A 13,512-nucleotide genomic window follows, 5' to 3' on the forward strand; every position below is an offset into this window, starting at 1 on the left:
TGCATTTGACCGAGTGTGGCAACAAGGAGCCCTAGCAAAACTGGAATCAATGGGTATCGGGGGCAAACGCTCCAGTGTTTGGAGTCATGCCTGACACATTGGAAGATGGTTGTGGTTGTGGGAGGTCAATCATCTCAGCTGCAGGACATCTCTGCAGGAGTTCCTCAGGGTAGTGTCCTAGGCCCAGCCATCTTCAGCTGCTTTATCAATGACCTTCCCTCCATCATAAGGTCAGAGGTGGGGATGTTCACCGATAATTGCACAATGTTCAGTAGCATTTGTGACTCCTCAGATACTGAAGCATTCCATGTTTACATGCAACAAGATCTGGACAATTTCCAGGCTTGTGCTGACAAGTGGCAAGTGACATTCACGCCACACAAATGCCAGGCTATGACCATCACCAATAAGAGACAATCTAACCACCGCCGCTTGACATGCAATGGTGTTACCATCACTGAATCCTGCACTGTCAACATCCTGGGGGTTACCATTGACCAGAAGCTCAAGTGAACTCAGCACATTAACAGAGTGGCTACAAGAGCAGGCCAGAAGCTGGGAATACTGTGGTGAGTATCTCCCCTCCTGACTCCTCACAGCCTATGTACCATCTACAAGGCATAAGTCAGGATTGTGATGGAATACTCCCCGCTTGCCTGGGCGAGTGCAGCCCTAACAACACTCAAGAAGCTTGACACCATCTGGACAAAGCAGCTGGCTTGATTGGCACGACATCTACAAGCATTCACTCCTCCACCACCGACGCTCAGGAGCAGCAGTGTGTACTATATACAAGATGCACAGCAGGAGGACTGCAGCAGTTCAAAAAGGCAGCTCACCACCACCTTCTCGAGGGCAACTGGGGATGGGCAGGAAATGCTGGCCACCCAGCGATGCCCACATCCCACAAATGAATAAAAAAAAATGCGTGGAAACATTCCCACCTGCAAGTTCCTCTCCAAGCTACTCACCATTTTGACTTGGAAAGGTATTGCTGTTACTTCTGTGTCACTGGTTCAAAGTCTTGGAGCTGTTTCCCAGTAACATTGGGGGATATGCAGTGGTTCAAGAAAGCAGCTTATCAAGAGCAACTGAGGATGGGCAATAATTGCTAGTACCAATTGATAACTCTTTGGAGAGGAGGGTAGTGGGTAGATGCAAAAGTATGCTGATGTTTAATTGCCTGGGGTTACATGAAGTAAATTTTCTTTAATAAACACTTGAACAATAACCACTGCTACTTAAAGAAAATAACTTAAATTTTCAATTAAAATAATTTTGTGACTCAATTGATTTGTTTCTTAGGCTGCAAATCCTGGCTGTTGTCTGGAAGATTTTGTGAGGTGGTATTCTCCTCGTGACTACATTGAGGAAGAATTCACTGATGAAACAGGTGACAAAGTTCTCAGAGGAGAGTTAAGTGCCAGAATGAAAATTCCTGGTAACATGTGGGTGGAGGCATGGGAAACAGCAAAGTCAATTCCTGCTCGACGACAAAGACGTCTCTTTGATGACACAAGGGAGGCTGAAAAGGTATAACTAATTTAAATAGCTACACTAATGATGCAATTGTGAGAGGAAAAAAAAAGTGCTGAGAGACGTGTGAAAGCAGTTTGCAGTTTGGGAAAATAGCAAAGGATCTTAGGCACTTGAAAAGCAGGATAATAAGGATTAGAGAGAATTTGAGATGAGAAATTTTGTGATGACGTTATTCTTCGCTTCACTTTACAGGTGAGTATTGATGTTGGAAATGGAAAGATTCATGAGCAGGAGATGTAGCCAATTAAATAGACTAATAATAATTGTGGAGACAGTACTGAAAATGTTGGTGACTTTCAAAGTGGGGGAAACACAGGCCTGTTACACAGTACTAACAGAAGTCAGCCCATAAATGATTGGCTGTTGCAATATGAAAGTTTTACCATAAGTTTGTAAGGCTATATTTCTACAAGCGAAACAGAGATAACAATGAGTAACCATAACTTAATATTAATTGTAGAAAAGCTTTGAGGGACCATTGTTGTCCAAATCATTGACTGTGAGGTAAGCAAATGAGTAATAGATGCCTTTGTCAGCGTATGATTTTGGTAGCCTTCAATGCATAGTGTATAACCTTGCGTTTTCTGTGTGTCTATCAGTAAAGTGATATTGAATAATAACACAAGTTTAAGTAAACGTACGTGTAAAGCTCATCTACCTGTGTTGTGAAAATATGTAAGATGCTTTTGACTAAAATTAGTGCATGTAGCTAATATTGTGTGGCTGTAACCATGAATATGTCTAGTCAGCAGATTTAGTGGACATTGCTGCTTTACAGGGCATAAAATTGACTAAAGTTATACGTTAATTAAGGACAGCCGTTGGGGCTTTGACTAAAGATAATTTAATAGATCCCTTTAGAGAAATGATGGAATGTGTTGATTAAGGTAATAGAGTGAGTGGTGTTTGTATGGATTTTCAGTCATTTGGTAAGTTGTAGCATTGGAACTGTATAAATAGAAAAGAAATATGATCATAAAAATACAAAATATTGATGACAAGATAGACAACATGGTAGCTCTGATGAAGGGTCATCTAGACTCAGTGTTAGCTTGCTCTCTGCATGGATGCTGCCTGATCCGTTATGATCTCCAGCATTTTTTGCTGTCAGTACAGACAATATAGTGTTGTGTAATTCGTGTTTTTTTAGCAGATGGAAAACGGATGTGAAGGGTGATATTTCCCAGGTAAAAATACACAATATCAAAATACACAGATAATAGAAATGTAAACAATATCTTTAATAACTTCAGGACGTTATAAATTGCTAAATTAAACAGACTGTCAGATAAAATTATAGAGGAGGAGGATAGGAAATGTACACTCAATAGTAGATCTTTTAAAAAGTAGCAAAATACAGAAACTTAATTTACATGCAAACATCTTTTAAGATCTAGGAGAACGGGTCGATAACTCTATGATGCACAAGCTACAGAATTCTAAATTTTCATACAGAGCATACAGTACGAAATCAAACAAACAATCTGTATAAAACATTCGTTAGACTGCAGTTTTGAGTGTCTTACTTTAGTAAGGATATCCAATCGAAGGAGAAAGTACAGAAGAAATTTTACTAAGCACATACCAGGTGTGACAGACTTTATGGGCAGAGATCAGAGAAACCTTAATAAAAACTGAAAGAACTGCGCATGCTGTAAATCCGGAATAAAAACAGAAGTTACTGGAAAAGCTCAGCAGGTCTGGCAACATCTGTGAAGAAAAAAATCAGAGTTAACATTCCGGGTCCGGTGACCCTTCCTCAGAAGGATGATGTAATTTACAAAGTCTTCACTGGTAAGATAACATAATATCTGATGCATTTTTTGTAAAGGCTCTACTCATGGGATTTTAGCCATAATTTAATGGTACTTGTTTGCAAATTTAGACCCATTTAATAAGACATGTTTCCTTTTCAGGTTCTTCACTATTTAGTTGGCCTAAAACCTGCAGATTTGACTCGACATTTACTACCATGCATTTTGCATGCTGCATTGCTGAAAGTGAAAGAAGAAGGTAAAACTGTTTTGTGAATACACCAGATATAACATTAACATTTTTAAATATTTGTAGTTGTTTATGATTGAAAGTTTTCAGCATTTTGTAGAATTTCAATCTAAGGTGCTAATTGACTTAAGTTGTTTGTTAAGCCTTTATTCTACTTTATGGTCTTCACGTGTGTTACTTTATCTTTGTCCTTTCAGTAGTAATGGTACAGCTAATTTATTTACTATGTTCAACAGAATCAATGGAAGATATCCCCTCTGTGAGAAAAATAATTCAGCAGATTATTGCTCATGCTAGCAAACTTCTAAGATATTCAAACCCTGATATCAAAAAATTGGAAGTAAGTTTTGCTGGCATTACCCATCAAGAATATTTATAATTTTTGTAAAATGGACCTTTTAGAAAACAACTATATGGTATTTTTTTCTAGGAGATAATTGGTCAGATAATAGCTTCAGAAGCCATTATTGCAAGATCCAGATCACTTCAAGCTAAATTTGGAATCCAGAAATGTGAAAAGGAAGAGGAACGTGAAGAATTGGAGAGGTGAAGGATGTATGATATTGCTTTCCTAATCAGTAACTTGATAATTATTTTTACAATTTCTTACCAATAGTGTCACTTTAGTCCCATTGCCAACCCAATTTCTGGCACGACCAAGGGAATGAAGTTCCTAATCTGAAGAGGGAAACCTGTCACCAGGGTTCCTGGCTCCATGAGGGAGATTTCATTATGGAACCTACCCCATTGGGGAAATGCTGCCCCCCGAGGGCTTAGCCAGGCAGGCCAGAAGCTTTCCAGGAGTGGTGGCTAATGCTAGTAACTCTCCTGCACATTTACTAAGGATCCCTGAAAAAGGGAAAATGATACCAGGATGGAGCCTTGGGAGGTGGACTCTGACAATGTGTTTCGTCAATGGGTAGCCTACGGCTTGTTGCCAGGACCTATGACCAAGTACTGAGTGCCTTCGAATGAAGGACCTCCTCTTTTACTGCCCAACTAGGCTGCAAACATGCTGTACAGTAATCCCACACAGTGTTAATTAGTGATAGAAGTGCAAATCCCTTTAAGGGTAAAGCAGAAAAGCTTCAGTTGATTGAGAGCAGTTGATGATGCAGTGGTATTTACCCTGGCCTCTGAGCCAGGCGGTCTGGATTCAAATCCCATCTGCTCTAGTGGTTTGCAATAACATTGCTGAACAGGTTGATTAGAAAATATTAAAAAGTGCCAAAGTGTTCTCGTGGCATAATGGCAGTATCCTTACCTCTAAGCCAGGAGACCTGGGTTGAACTCCTTTCTGCTCCACAGGTATGTAATAAAATCTCTAAACAGGGTGATTAGAAAATATGAAACTAAGATACTTGTGATGCAGAGGTTGTGGCTCTACCTCTGAGCCAGGTTTCCTGGGTTTAAGTCCTCCCTGCTCTGAAGGTGTCATAACATGTCTGAATCAGTTGATTTGTTTTTTTTAAAAATGGCACTTGTGGTAGTAGTTCCCCTACTTCTGAGCCAGGAGGCCTGGGTTCAAGTCCATCAGCTCCCAGAGATGTGTAATTTTGGGTGGCACGGAGACACATAGTGTTTAGCATTGTGGTTCGATTCCAGCCTTGGGCAAGTGTCTGTGTGGAGTTTGCATATTCTCCCCATGTCTGTGTGGGTTTCTGCTGGGTGCTTCAGTTTCCTCCCACAGTCCAAAGATCAGCAAGTTGGGTGGATTGGCCATGCTAAATTGCCCTGCAGTGTCCAGGGATGTGCAGGCTAGTTGGATCTGCCATGGTAAATGCGGTGTTATGTGGATATAGTGGGGATCTGGAGGGGTATACTCGACGGGCTGAATGGTCTGTATCTGCACTGTAGGAATTAGTTAATTTATGATTCTATGATAGCATCTCTGAACAGATGGATATTTTTTAATCAACGAGAACTGGTTCTTTCATTTGTACCTGGGTATCTTTGGAGAGGGAGTTGACATTGTCTACTGGTACCCTTAAGGCTATTTAGAAAGAGGTGGGCTGGAGTGCATTATCTCTCTCCTAACACTGTTTTGATTTAATCCCTCCCTTGTTTTGTCTATCTTTTTGGCTTTTATGTTGAACTGCCCGTGGTGAGCAATGCTTGCTGATTCTTTTTTTTTTTTGGCTTTTTTTTTGGTTGTTTTGATGAGTCAACTTGTTAGTGTGTACACAGAAAAAACAAAGAACTGGGTTTTTTAGTGTCTCTACCTCTGAGCCAGAAGTTAAGTCTCACTTATTCCAGAGGTGTGCCCCAACACATCTGATCAGGCTGATTAGAAATACCTACAAAGAACTAAGTTCTTGGGCCTGGCTAAGGTAACCATCAACAGGTCCAAGCAGTCGGTTTGGTGGTCACAGATCCTGTTTGCTAGCCTATGTTCAACAGCTATGTTTGTACCTGGTGTCCTTGGAGAAGGATCATACACATCCACCAATACCCTTGAAACTTTCGAGAGAGGTTTGCACCATGACAGTGGAGTGCCATATTTTCACCTCCAACTCCATTTTAATTTTTTACCCTCCCTGTCTCCTTACCTTTCCTAACTACTACTAGTAATTGTGCTAATGCTGATGCTTGTAAATTTTTTGTTTAATTTGAAGCATTGGTGTTTTGGTGGTGAAAAAAATGTTTTAAAAGAAAGTAGCAGGTTTTTTAGTGGTGGTTTAAAAAAGTTCTGTGGTACTTAAAAGCATCTCTCGATAGAAAGTACACATAAAAAACTGGGTTCTTCGGACTGGCGAAAAGAACCATCAATAGGTCTAGACAATGAGCCATGGAGTTACTCATTGTTCCTGACCATAGGCATCTCTTCCACAGCTACTTTTGTGTCTGGATGTCATAGAGGTCCTCAGCGCAGAAAAAAACTTTTCAGCCTGTCGCACCTATGTCGGTCAAAATCAACGATCTATTTTAATCCCATTCTAATGCCCTTGAAGAGGGAGCACCATGGTACCCACCAGCTCCCTCAAAGTCTGTAGAGAGTGGTGGACAGCATGGGGATAGGAGTGCAGTATCTTGCCCTCCAGTTCCATTTTAATTTAGCCAATTCCTCTTCCCTAACCTTCCCTCACTTTCACTCTTGTTGCTTGTAATTTACTTGTAATGAAAATAACTGGGTTCTTTAGTTTTTTTTTGTTAATCCTTATATAAGGAATTGATAAATTTGAGGTGGGTTGTTAAAATAAAAAATAAATTGGATTCTTGAGGGACTGGGGGCACTGTGCTAATGTCACTGGACCAGCATTCCAGAACCCATAAAAGCCAATAGGGCGTAGGCGCAGAAGTAGGCAGTTACGCGCATTGAATCTGCCCCACTATTCAGTGAGTTCATCATTGAACTGATAATCCTCACCTCCATTTTTCCTGCCTATTCCCCATAACCCTTTATTTTTCTTCTTGATTTAAATATTTGTCTATCTCAGCCTTGAATGTACAGGACATTGGTGAGGACAGTTTAGAATACTGCACTCAATTCTGGTCGCCCTTCTATAGGAAGGATGTTGTTGAACTTGAGAGGGTGCAGCATCTGTGAAGAGAAATCGGAGATAACATCTTCCCCAGCACTGTTGTCGACAGGACCCTCAACGGAGTCTGACCCATCTCCCACACTCCTGCCCACACCCCCTCTCCCTCCCACAACAGCAATAGGGTTCCCCTTGTCTTTATCTACCGTCCCACCAGCATCCATATCCAGAAGATCATCGGATGCCGTTTCTGCCGCCTCTGGTGAGATGCCACCACCGGGATCGTTCCCTTCAGGACACCTTGGTCCACTCCTCTTCACTGCCAACACCCCCAGAGCAAAACGGCAGCTTCCCTTGTAACCACTGAAGTTGTAACACCTGCCCATTTACCTCCTCCCTTCCCAGTATCCAATGTCCCAAACATACCTTCCAGGTGAAGCAGCACTTCACCTGCACTTTCCACAATCTAGTCTACTGCATTTTCTGCTCACAGTGTGGTCTCCTCTACATTAACGAAACGAAGTGCAGACTTGGGGACCACTTCGCAGAATGTCTAAGTTCTGCTTGCAAAAAAGACCCTGAACTACCTGTTGCCTGCCACTTTAATGCACCACCCTGTTCCCTGGCTTGCTGTTGTATTCCAGCGAAGCTCAGTGCAAGCTGGAAGAACATCACCTCATTTTCTGCTTGGGGACCCTGCAGCCCTCCAGACTCAATATCGTTTTCAATAATTTTAGGGCGTAAACTCTCCTATGTTCTAGCCCCCTGCAGCAGTGCCTTTCTCTTTAGGGGAACTGTGTCACGTCGAGCTGTGGCTCTTTGTTACATTAACAAATAATGATTGATTAATCTAATGGTATTCTTGTTTTCCTTGAACAGTGGCATTGAAATAGAAGCATTGTCATACAGATTTAGATATACTTAGAATATTACTGACATGTAGTACAATATTTGTGATTTTGCTTAAAAGTATGGATTATTAATGTGCTCAATGATAATTTGCCTGTCTTGCATAATAAGCGCTCAGTTTTTGATGTTTCTACCAGTTTCATGCAAATCTAGCCTTGGAATTTGTCTAAAATTGAACTGAAATGGGCATACTAGTAGACATTCAGAAGATTGATGAAGTTTTCTCACGTATCATTCACTGGTTTAATTTTTTTTCCATTAGGTTCGTGAGCCAACTCTTAGAACAGCCTGAAGTACCAGTCATTGGAGCAGGACGAGGGCCTACAGGGAGCATTATTTACAAACTATTTGTGAATGCACAGAGGGTGAGGACAAACTGAAATTGAATCTGTCAATGTTTGGATTTCTTTTTTTAAAAAAAATACAGCAATTATTTTTGTCAGTTGTTCTGCCCATCTTGTAAAGATTATGGTATGCAGTACCATTTTTTTCCTTCCGGTTAATAACACAGTTCAAGGGAATGTGCGAGTGAACACATGGTCAATTTCATACTTTATTACATTGGAAACTGAACAGTATGCAATGCAATATATATTGCTGAGGAAATTATTAAAGGCTCCAATCCAAGCAAATATGTGAAGGGATCTAACAAATAAATAAATATTAGAATATTTGTGCATTGTCCTTCATGCTTTCAGTTAAGGTCTGCTGAACATAACATGGACAGAATCATTTGAAATGCTGTTTGCATTAATACATTACAGCTCTCTGTACAGCATGCCACAAAATGAAATCAAGTGACTTGCCATCCTGTGAGTCAATTGCTCTGTTAGCTATGGCACAGTGGGTGTCTCCTCTAAAACAGAGATTATGGGTACAAGTTCCCTGCACAGGGTTAGCACAAAAATCTGTTGTGAGAGGAAAAACTGCACTCGTGGATGTGCTGTCTTTCAGGTGAAATGTTAAACCATCTCAACAAGTCAATTGCTATTTTTGAATAGGAGCAGGCGAGTTGTCTCTAAGATTTATCCCTCAACAACATGACGGGAGAAAATCTGATTATCTGGTCATTATCACAGTGTTGTTTGTAGGATCTTGCAGTGCACAAACTGGCCATTGCAATTTCTAAAATATTGCAATGCCTACAGTTCGTTGGTTGTTTGGTAGATTGAGATGTCATGAGATCATCCAAATTCTTTCTTTTATGCCACGAGAAGGCAAAATATTGGAATAATAAATGAGGATTGAATTGTTTTGAATTTTTTAGAAACAAGGAATAGACAATTTACTGAGCAATGATCAGCAGCATGTTAACACCCTATTGATGATATAGTCTTACAAATGTACCATACAGGCTCTAAGCACAGATATAGCTATTGCCAGGTTAAGATAAGCATCCTTACATTATGTACACTTGGATCTTCCAATCCTAGCTTTCTTAAAGTTGTAAAAATTCTTAATGGAGAGTTATCAAAGTTACAGCTGTTTTTGGAAAGGACAGAATACTACCCAAGAGGTCAGTTAAGTACATAGATGAATAATTTTTTATTTTCCATGGGATGAGGGCGTCACTGGCTAGGCAGCGTTTATTGCCCATCCCTAATTATCCAGGGGACAGTTAAGAGCCAACCATGTTGCTGTGGGTCTGGAGTCACATGTAGGCCAGACCAGGTAAGGATGGCAATTTCCTTCTCTAAAGGACATTAGTGAACCAGAGAGGTTTTCTGACAATTAGCAATGGATTCATGGTCATCATTAGATTCTTAATTCCAGATATTTATTGAATTCAAATTCCTCCATCTACCATGGCAGGATTTGAACCCAGGTCCCCAGAACATTATCTGGGGTTTCTGGATTAACAGTCCAGCTATAATACCATTAGGCCATTGCCTCCCCTAAATTCGAGCAATTTAACTAATTTAAACTTTTTTTGGGTTGTGAGAACCAATATTGCAATTTCTGCTTTTGACAGGGAAGCTGCTATTCCTTTGGAATTAACTTTATTCTGTTCTCCTTGTACATTTCCACAGTAAATCCAGTGCAGTGCCAGTAATGCAATTATACACTGATGCTTATGTGCACATGGGGTACTGTAGCTATATGGAGCACATGTAAATGAATAGATCAGTTAGTTTCAAAATGGTAGCAACAAGGGAGATTCCGTGGCAGCAGTAGTAACAAGCCAGAAGAGAACATTGGAATTCAATATCTGTTCATTGAGCATAATAATGAAAACTGTCCCCTTCCCTTTTTTTGAAACAGCAATGGCAAAGTGTGAAGTTAAATTAGTGAATTGCTGTGCGCCATTTATAGGTTTCTGGTAATTAATAGCCTGTTCATTTAAAATTGCTGTTGACATATCTATTGTTTTATGACATTTCTAGTGGTTGATTATGTAATAAATACCAGTGATGGCTGTTTAAATAGTGATCAGTTTAGTGTTTTATGTCAAAGGGGTGTTTTCATATTTTAAAATGAAAATATTTATTTTAACTTTTGTTTAACCCCTTATTAACCATCTGACTTGACTTTCCTTTCTTCATCATTGTTTCTCTCCTAATACTACTATTCTCTCAACCCTTCTCAAGCTGGCTGAATCTACTGAAGAGGTAACGACCAGCCTTTCTCCTCCATTACCCTCATATCATGCCTCATGTAGATGCAGTTTTTTTTAGAATAGTGTATAAACGGCAGGAATCTAGCATAAAACATTATGATTCTGACTTCTGTTTCATTATGTTTAAATACAAGATTTATTTTAATGGCCCATATGCTTGACCAGATCATTCAGAGAGAATGTCACTAATATTATGGGAAGTGTTTCTTACCAAGTTTTTATACATATTTCAAAATATTAAAATATATTATCGTAATCACTTGTTAATTTGAGTGAAAAGCACAATGTTCATTCAGTGCAAGTCTGCTGTATGCCATGAGTCAGATTTGAACTTGTATATTCACACTTCATAAAGTAATTAATTTGCATTTTAAAAACATTAGTCAGTTTTGATCTGGTTTCTTGGTTCAGAGGCATTGAATGATTTCAAACACAGAGCCTATTGTATTATTTTAGGTATATTTGTAGAATCACTTTCAGTACCTACATGTTTGGTCAACTTAATTTTCGGCTTCCTCATTAAATTCTGCGCATATCACTAAATTACTACTTTGCTCCTGTCACTGACTACTGAATTAATTTTAACCATTGTTCAGATGTAATTGGTGTAAAACAAAAATCATCTCTTTTTATTTAAGACTGCTACTTTGACTCCAATTGATGATGAACCTAGAAAGCCAGATTCTTCTGACGAGCACAGGTCAAGCTCAGGAACAGTATCAGAATTTCCTCCTCCAACTGGACGTGAAATAATTCTCCGGACATCTGCACCTCGTCCTGCACCATACTCCAAATCTTTACCACAACGCATGTACTGTGTTATGTTAAAAGATGACTTCCGTCTAGCTGGAGCATTTTCATCAGATACATCATTCTTTTAGGATTTGGATATTTGATCATTTAACCCATTAAAATATTGTCATACCAAATAATTCAATGTCATTCCTACATATGTTCACATACTCGAGTAGACTTTTAAAGGAATATGTTTGGGTTCTATGTTAAACATCGGTGGCCCAATCTAAAATGCTATTAAATGTTTTTCAAGTTAGCAGTGTAAACAAGTACAATGCATGCACATGTAGAAAACTTGCGTTGATTCTGGCAGTAGTGCAGATAATGGTCTGAATCTCCATTTCAGCACAAATATTTAAAAAAGTATAGTTATAATTATGAAACTGTCCAAATGTAAAATGAAACTGATTAGTGCATTGTGAATTTTGATATGGTCATTAGTTCAGTTGCTATATTGGTTAATGCAGGAGTAGCAACATTGTTTATAGAACTACTAATGATGTGGAAGAATTCTGTTCTGTAACATGTACTCCACATCAAAGACATTGCTGGTTGTGCATGCTTGAAGAATTTTATTGCATTAATAAATCTTATTAAAGCAGGTGTTTTTGTTTTCTTGTAAAAACCCTGGACTCACCAGATCAAAAATGTGCCTAAACTAGACTCCAGTGCTTTCTAGGGTAGAGATTTGTATGGATTAATGTCCCTATAGCTAACTTGTTCTACAAACCTATAGTTTTTCCTCCGATTTAAAGGTGAAAAGGATGTGTTGATAGAAAGTATTCAGTGCTGTTAAACAACTAGATCCAGTGTTGAGCAATGAGATATATTACTTGGTAAGAATTTCTCTAGAAAAAGTGATCAGAAGGATATAATTTTATATTGAGTTTGTGATTTAGTTAAGACCTTGTTTGTCTATCAATCTGAAGATTAAATTCCTCTATCATTACAGTATTACTTTCATTTTGAACTGCTGAAATCTTGCTTAAAACTCTAATACTAGTGATATTACGAATATTTTATAGTTTGAGTCATGGTAGGCTGTGATGTCATTTAGCCTTTAATGTAGAAGACAGAAGTGAGTGCCATCTTTCACGATCATGGCTGGTCATCCAACTCAACAGGCTAATCCTGCTTTGTCCCCATAACCTTTGATCCCATTCACCCAAGTGCTATATCTAGTGGATACATACAATTTTTTGGCATTAACTACTTCCTGTGGTAATGAATTCCACAGGCTCACCACTCTGGGTGAAGAAATGTCTCCTCATCTCTGACCTAAATTGTCTACGCCGAAATCCTCAGACTGTGACCCCTGCTTCTGGACACACCCACCATCAGGAACATCCTCCCTGCATGTATCTTTGTGGTTATAAGTTCTAACAAAAATATTTACTGTGTGTAGTAACAACTTTGTTCTCATTCCATCCATTATCAGTGCAAGCCTTCATCATGAATGCTAGCATTTTTAAATATAAAGTGTGAAAGAAGCACACACAATTGTTAATTCAGGGTTTAGCTTTTGGTAATTTTATTTAAAAAAATGATTGAAACTATAGCAATCCATTTGGTTTTCTTTCATTTAGCTGTGCTCCTACCCTCTAACTTCAAAACTACCATGCATTATTAGCTCTAATTCACTTTTTTTAGCAGTTTAAAATTCCAAGAAGCAGTTTTCTCTTGTATGCAAGGTACCCATTTTATTCTCTCAATGCAAGTTTAGTGTTTTGCTCAATGAATGTATATAACTTGCCTGTGGCCTTCATTGCATGGTGTTGAGATGCTGTCATTATTAGAAATACTGAACTGAACTTTGTTCAAAGGCTACAGCTCCTGATGTCATGCTGTTTCCACTTAAAAGTAACTTGGAGGATACAACACTATTGTTCGGTGACTGGTTATTTAACTAACTGGTGGTACAGAGCCTGTTTAATTAAACAGCAGGGTACAATGAGGTATTAGTACAATGCTAGCTGGCTCAAAAGATTAGTGTTGGTATCATATTTAAACAAATGTCAACCTTGTATTCAATGTTGTCTTGTTTAAAACAGCTATTTCAGCAAAACTGGAATTCCCTTCCTAATAGCATTACGGGTCAACCCACAGCAGAAGGACTGCAGCGGTTCAAGAAGGCAGCTCACCACCACCTTCTCCAGGGCAACTAGGGAT

At 39.1% G+C, this 13,512-nt stretch overlaps 1 protein-coding gene across 4 annotated transcripts in view; it reads left to right on the forward strand.

Moving 5' to 3' along the window:
- The window catches only part of rab3gap1 (RAB3 GTPase activating protein subunit 1), an 80,807-nt gene extending 68,863 nt beyond the window's left edge, over positions 1-11,944 (forward strand). For all 4 annotated transcript variants that reach the window (XM_048598936.1, XM_048598937.1, XM_020530350.2 and 1 more), the window contains 6 exons: positions 1,306-1,533; positions 3,456-3,552; positions 3,780-3,883; positions 3,974-4,089; positions 8,194-8,296; positions 11,187-11,944. In XM_048598936.1, the coding sequence (XP_048454893.1) occupies positions 1,306-1,533; positions 3,456-3,552; positions 3,780-3,883; positions 3,974-4,089; positions 8,194-8,296; positions 11,187-11,429 (891 nt within the window). In that variant the 3' untranslated portion in view covers positions 11,430-11,944. The remainder of the gene's footprint in view (positions 1-1,305; positions 1,534-3,455; positions 3,553-3,779; positions 3,884-3,973; positions 4,090-8,193; positions 8,297-11,186) is intronic.
- Positions 11,945-13,512: the final 1,568 nt, after the last annotated feature.

The sequence above is a fragment of the Rhincodon typus genome, chromosome 7 (assembly GCF_021869965.1).
Source record: "Rhincodon typus isolate 14 chromosome 7, sRhiTyp1.1, whole genome shotgun sequence".
Lineage (NCBI taxonomy): Eukaryota > Metazoa > Chordata > Chondrichthyes > Orectolobiformes > Rhincodontidae > Rhincodon > Rhincodon typus.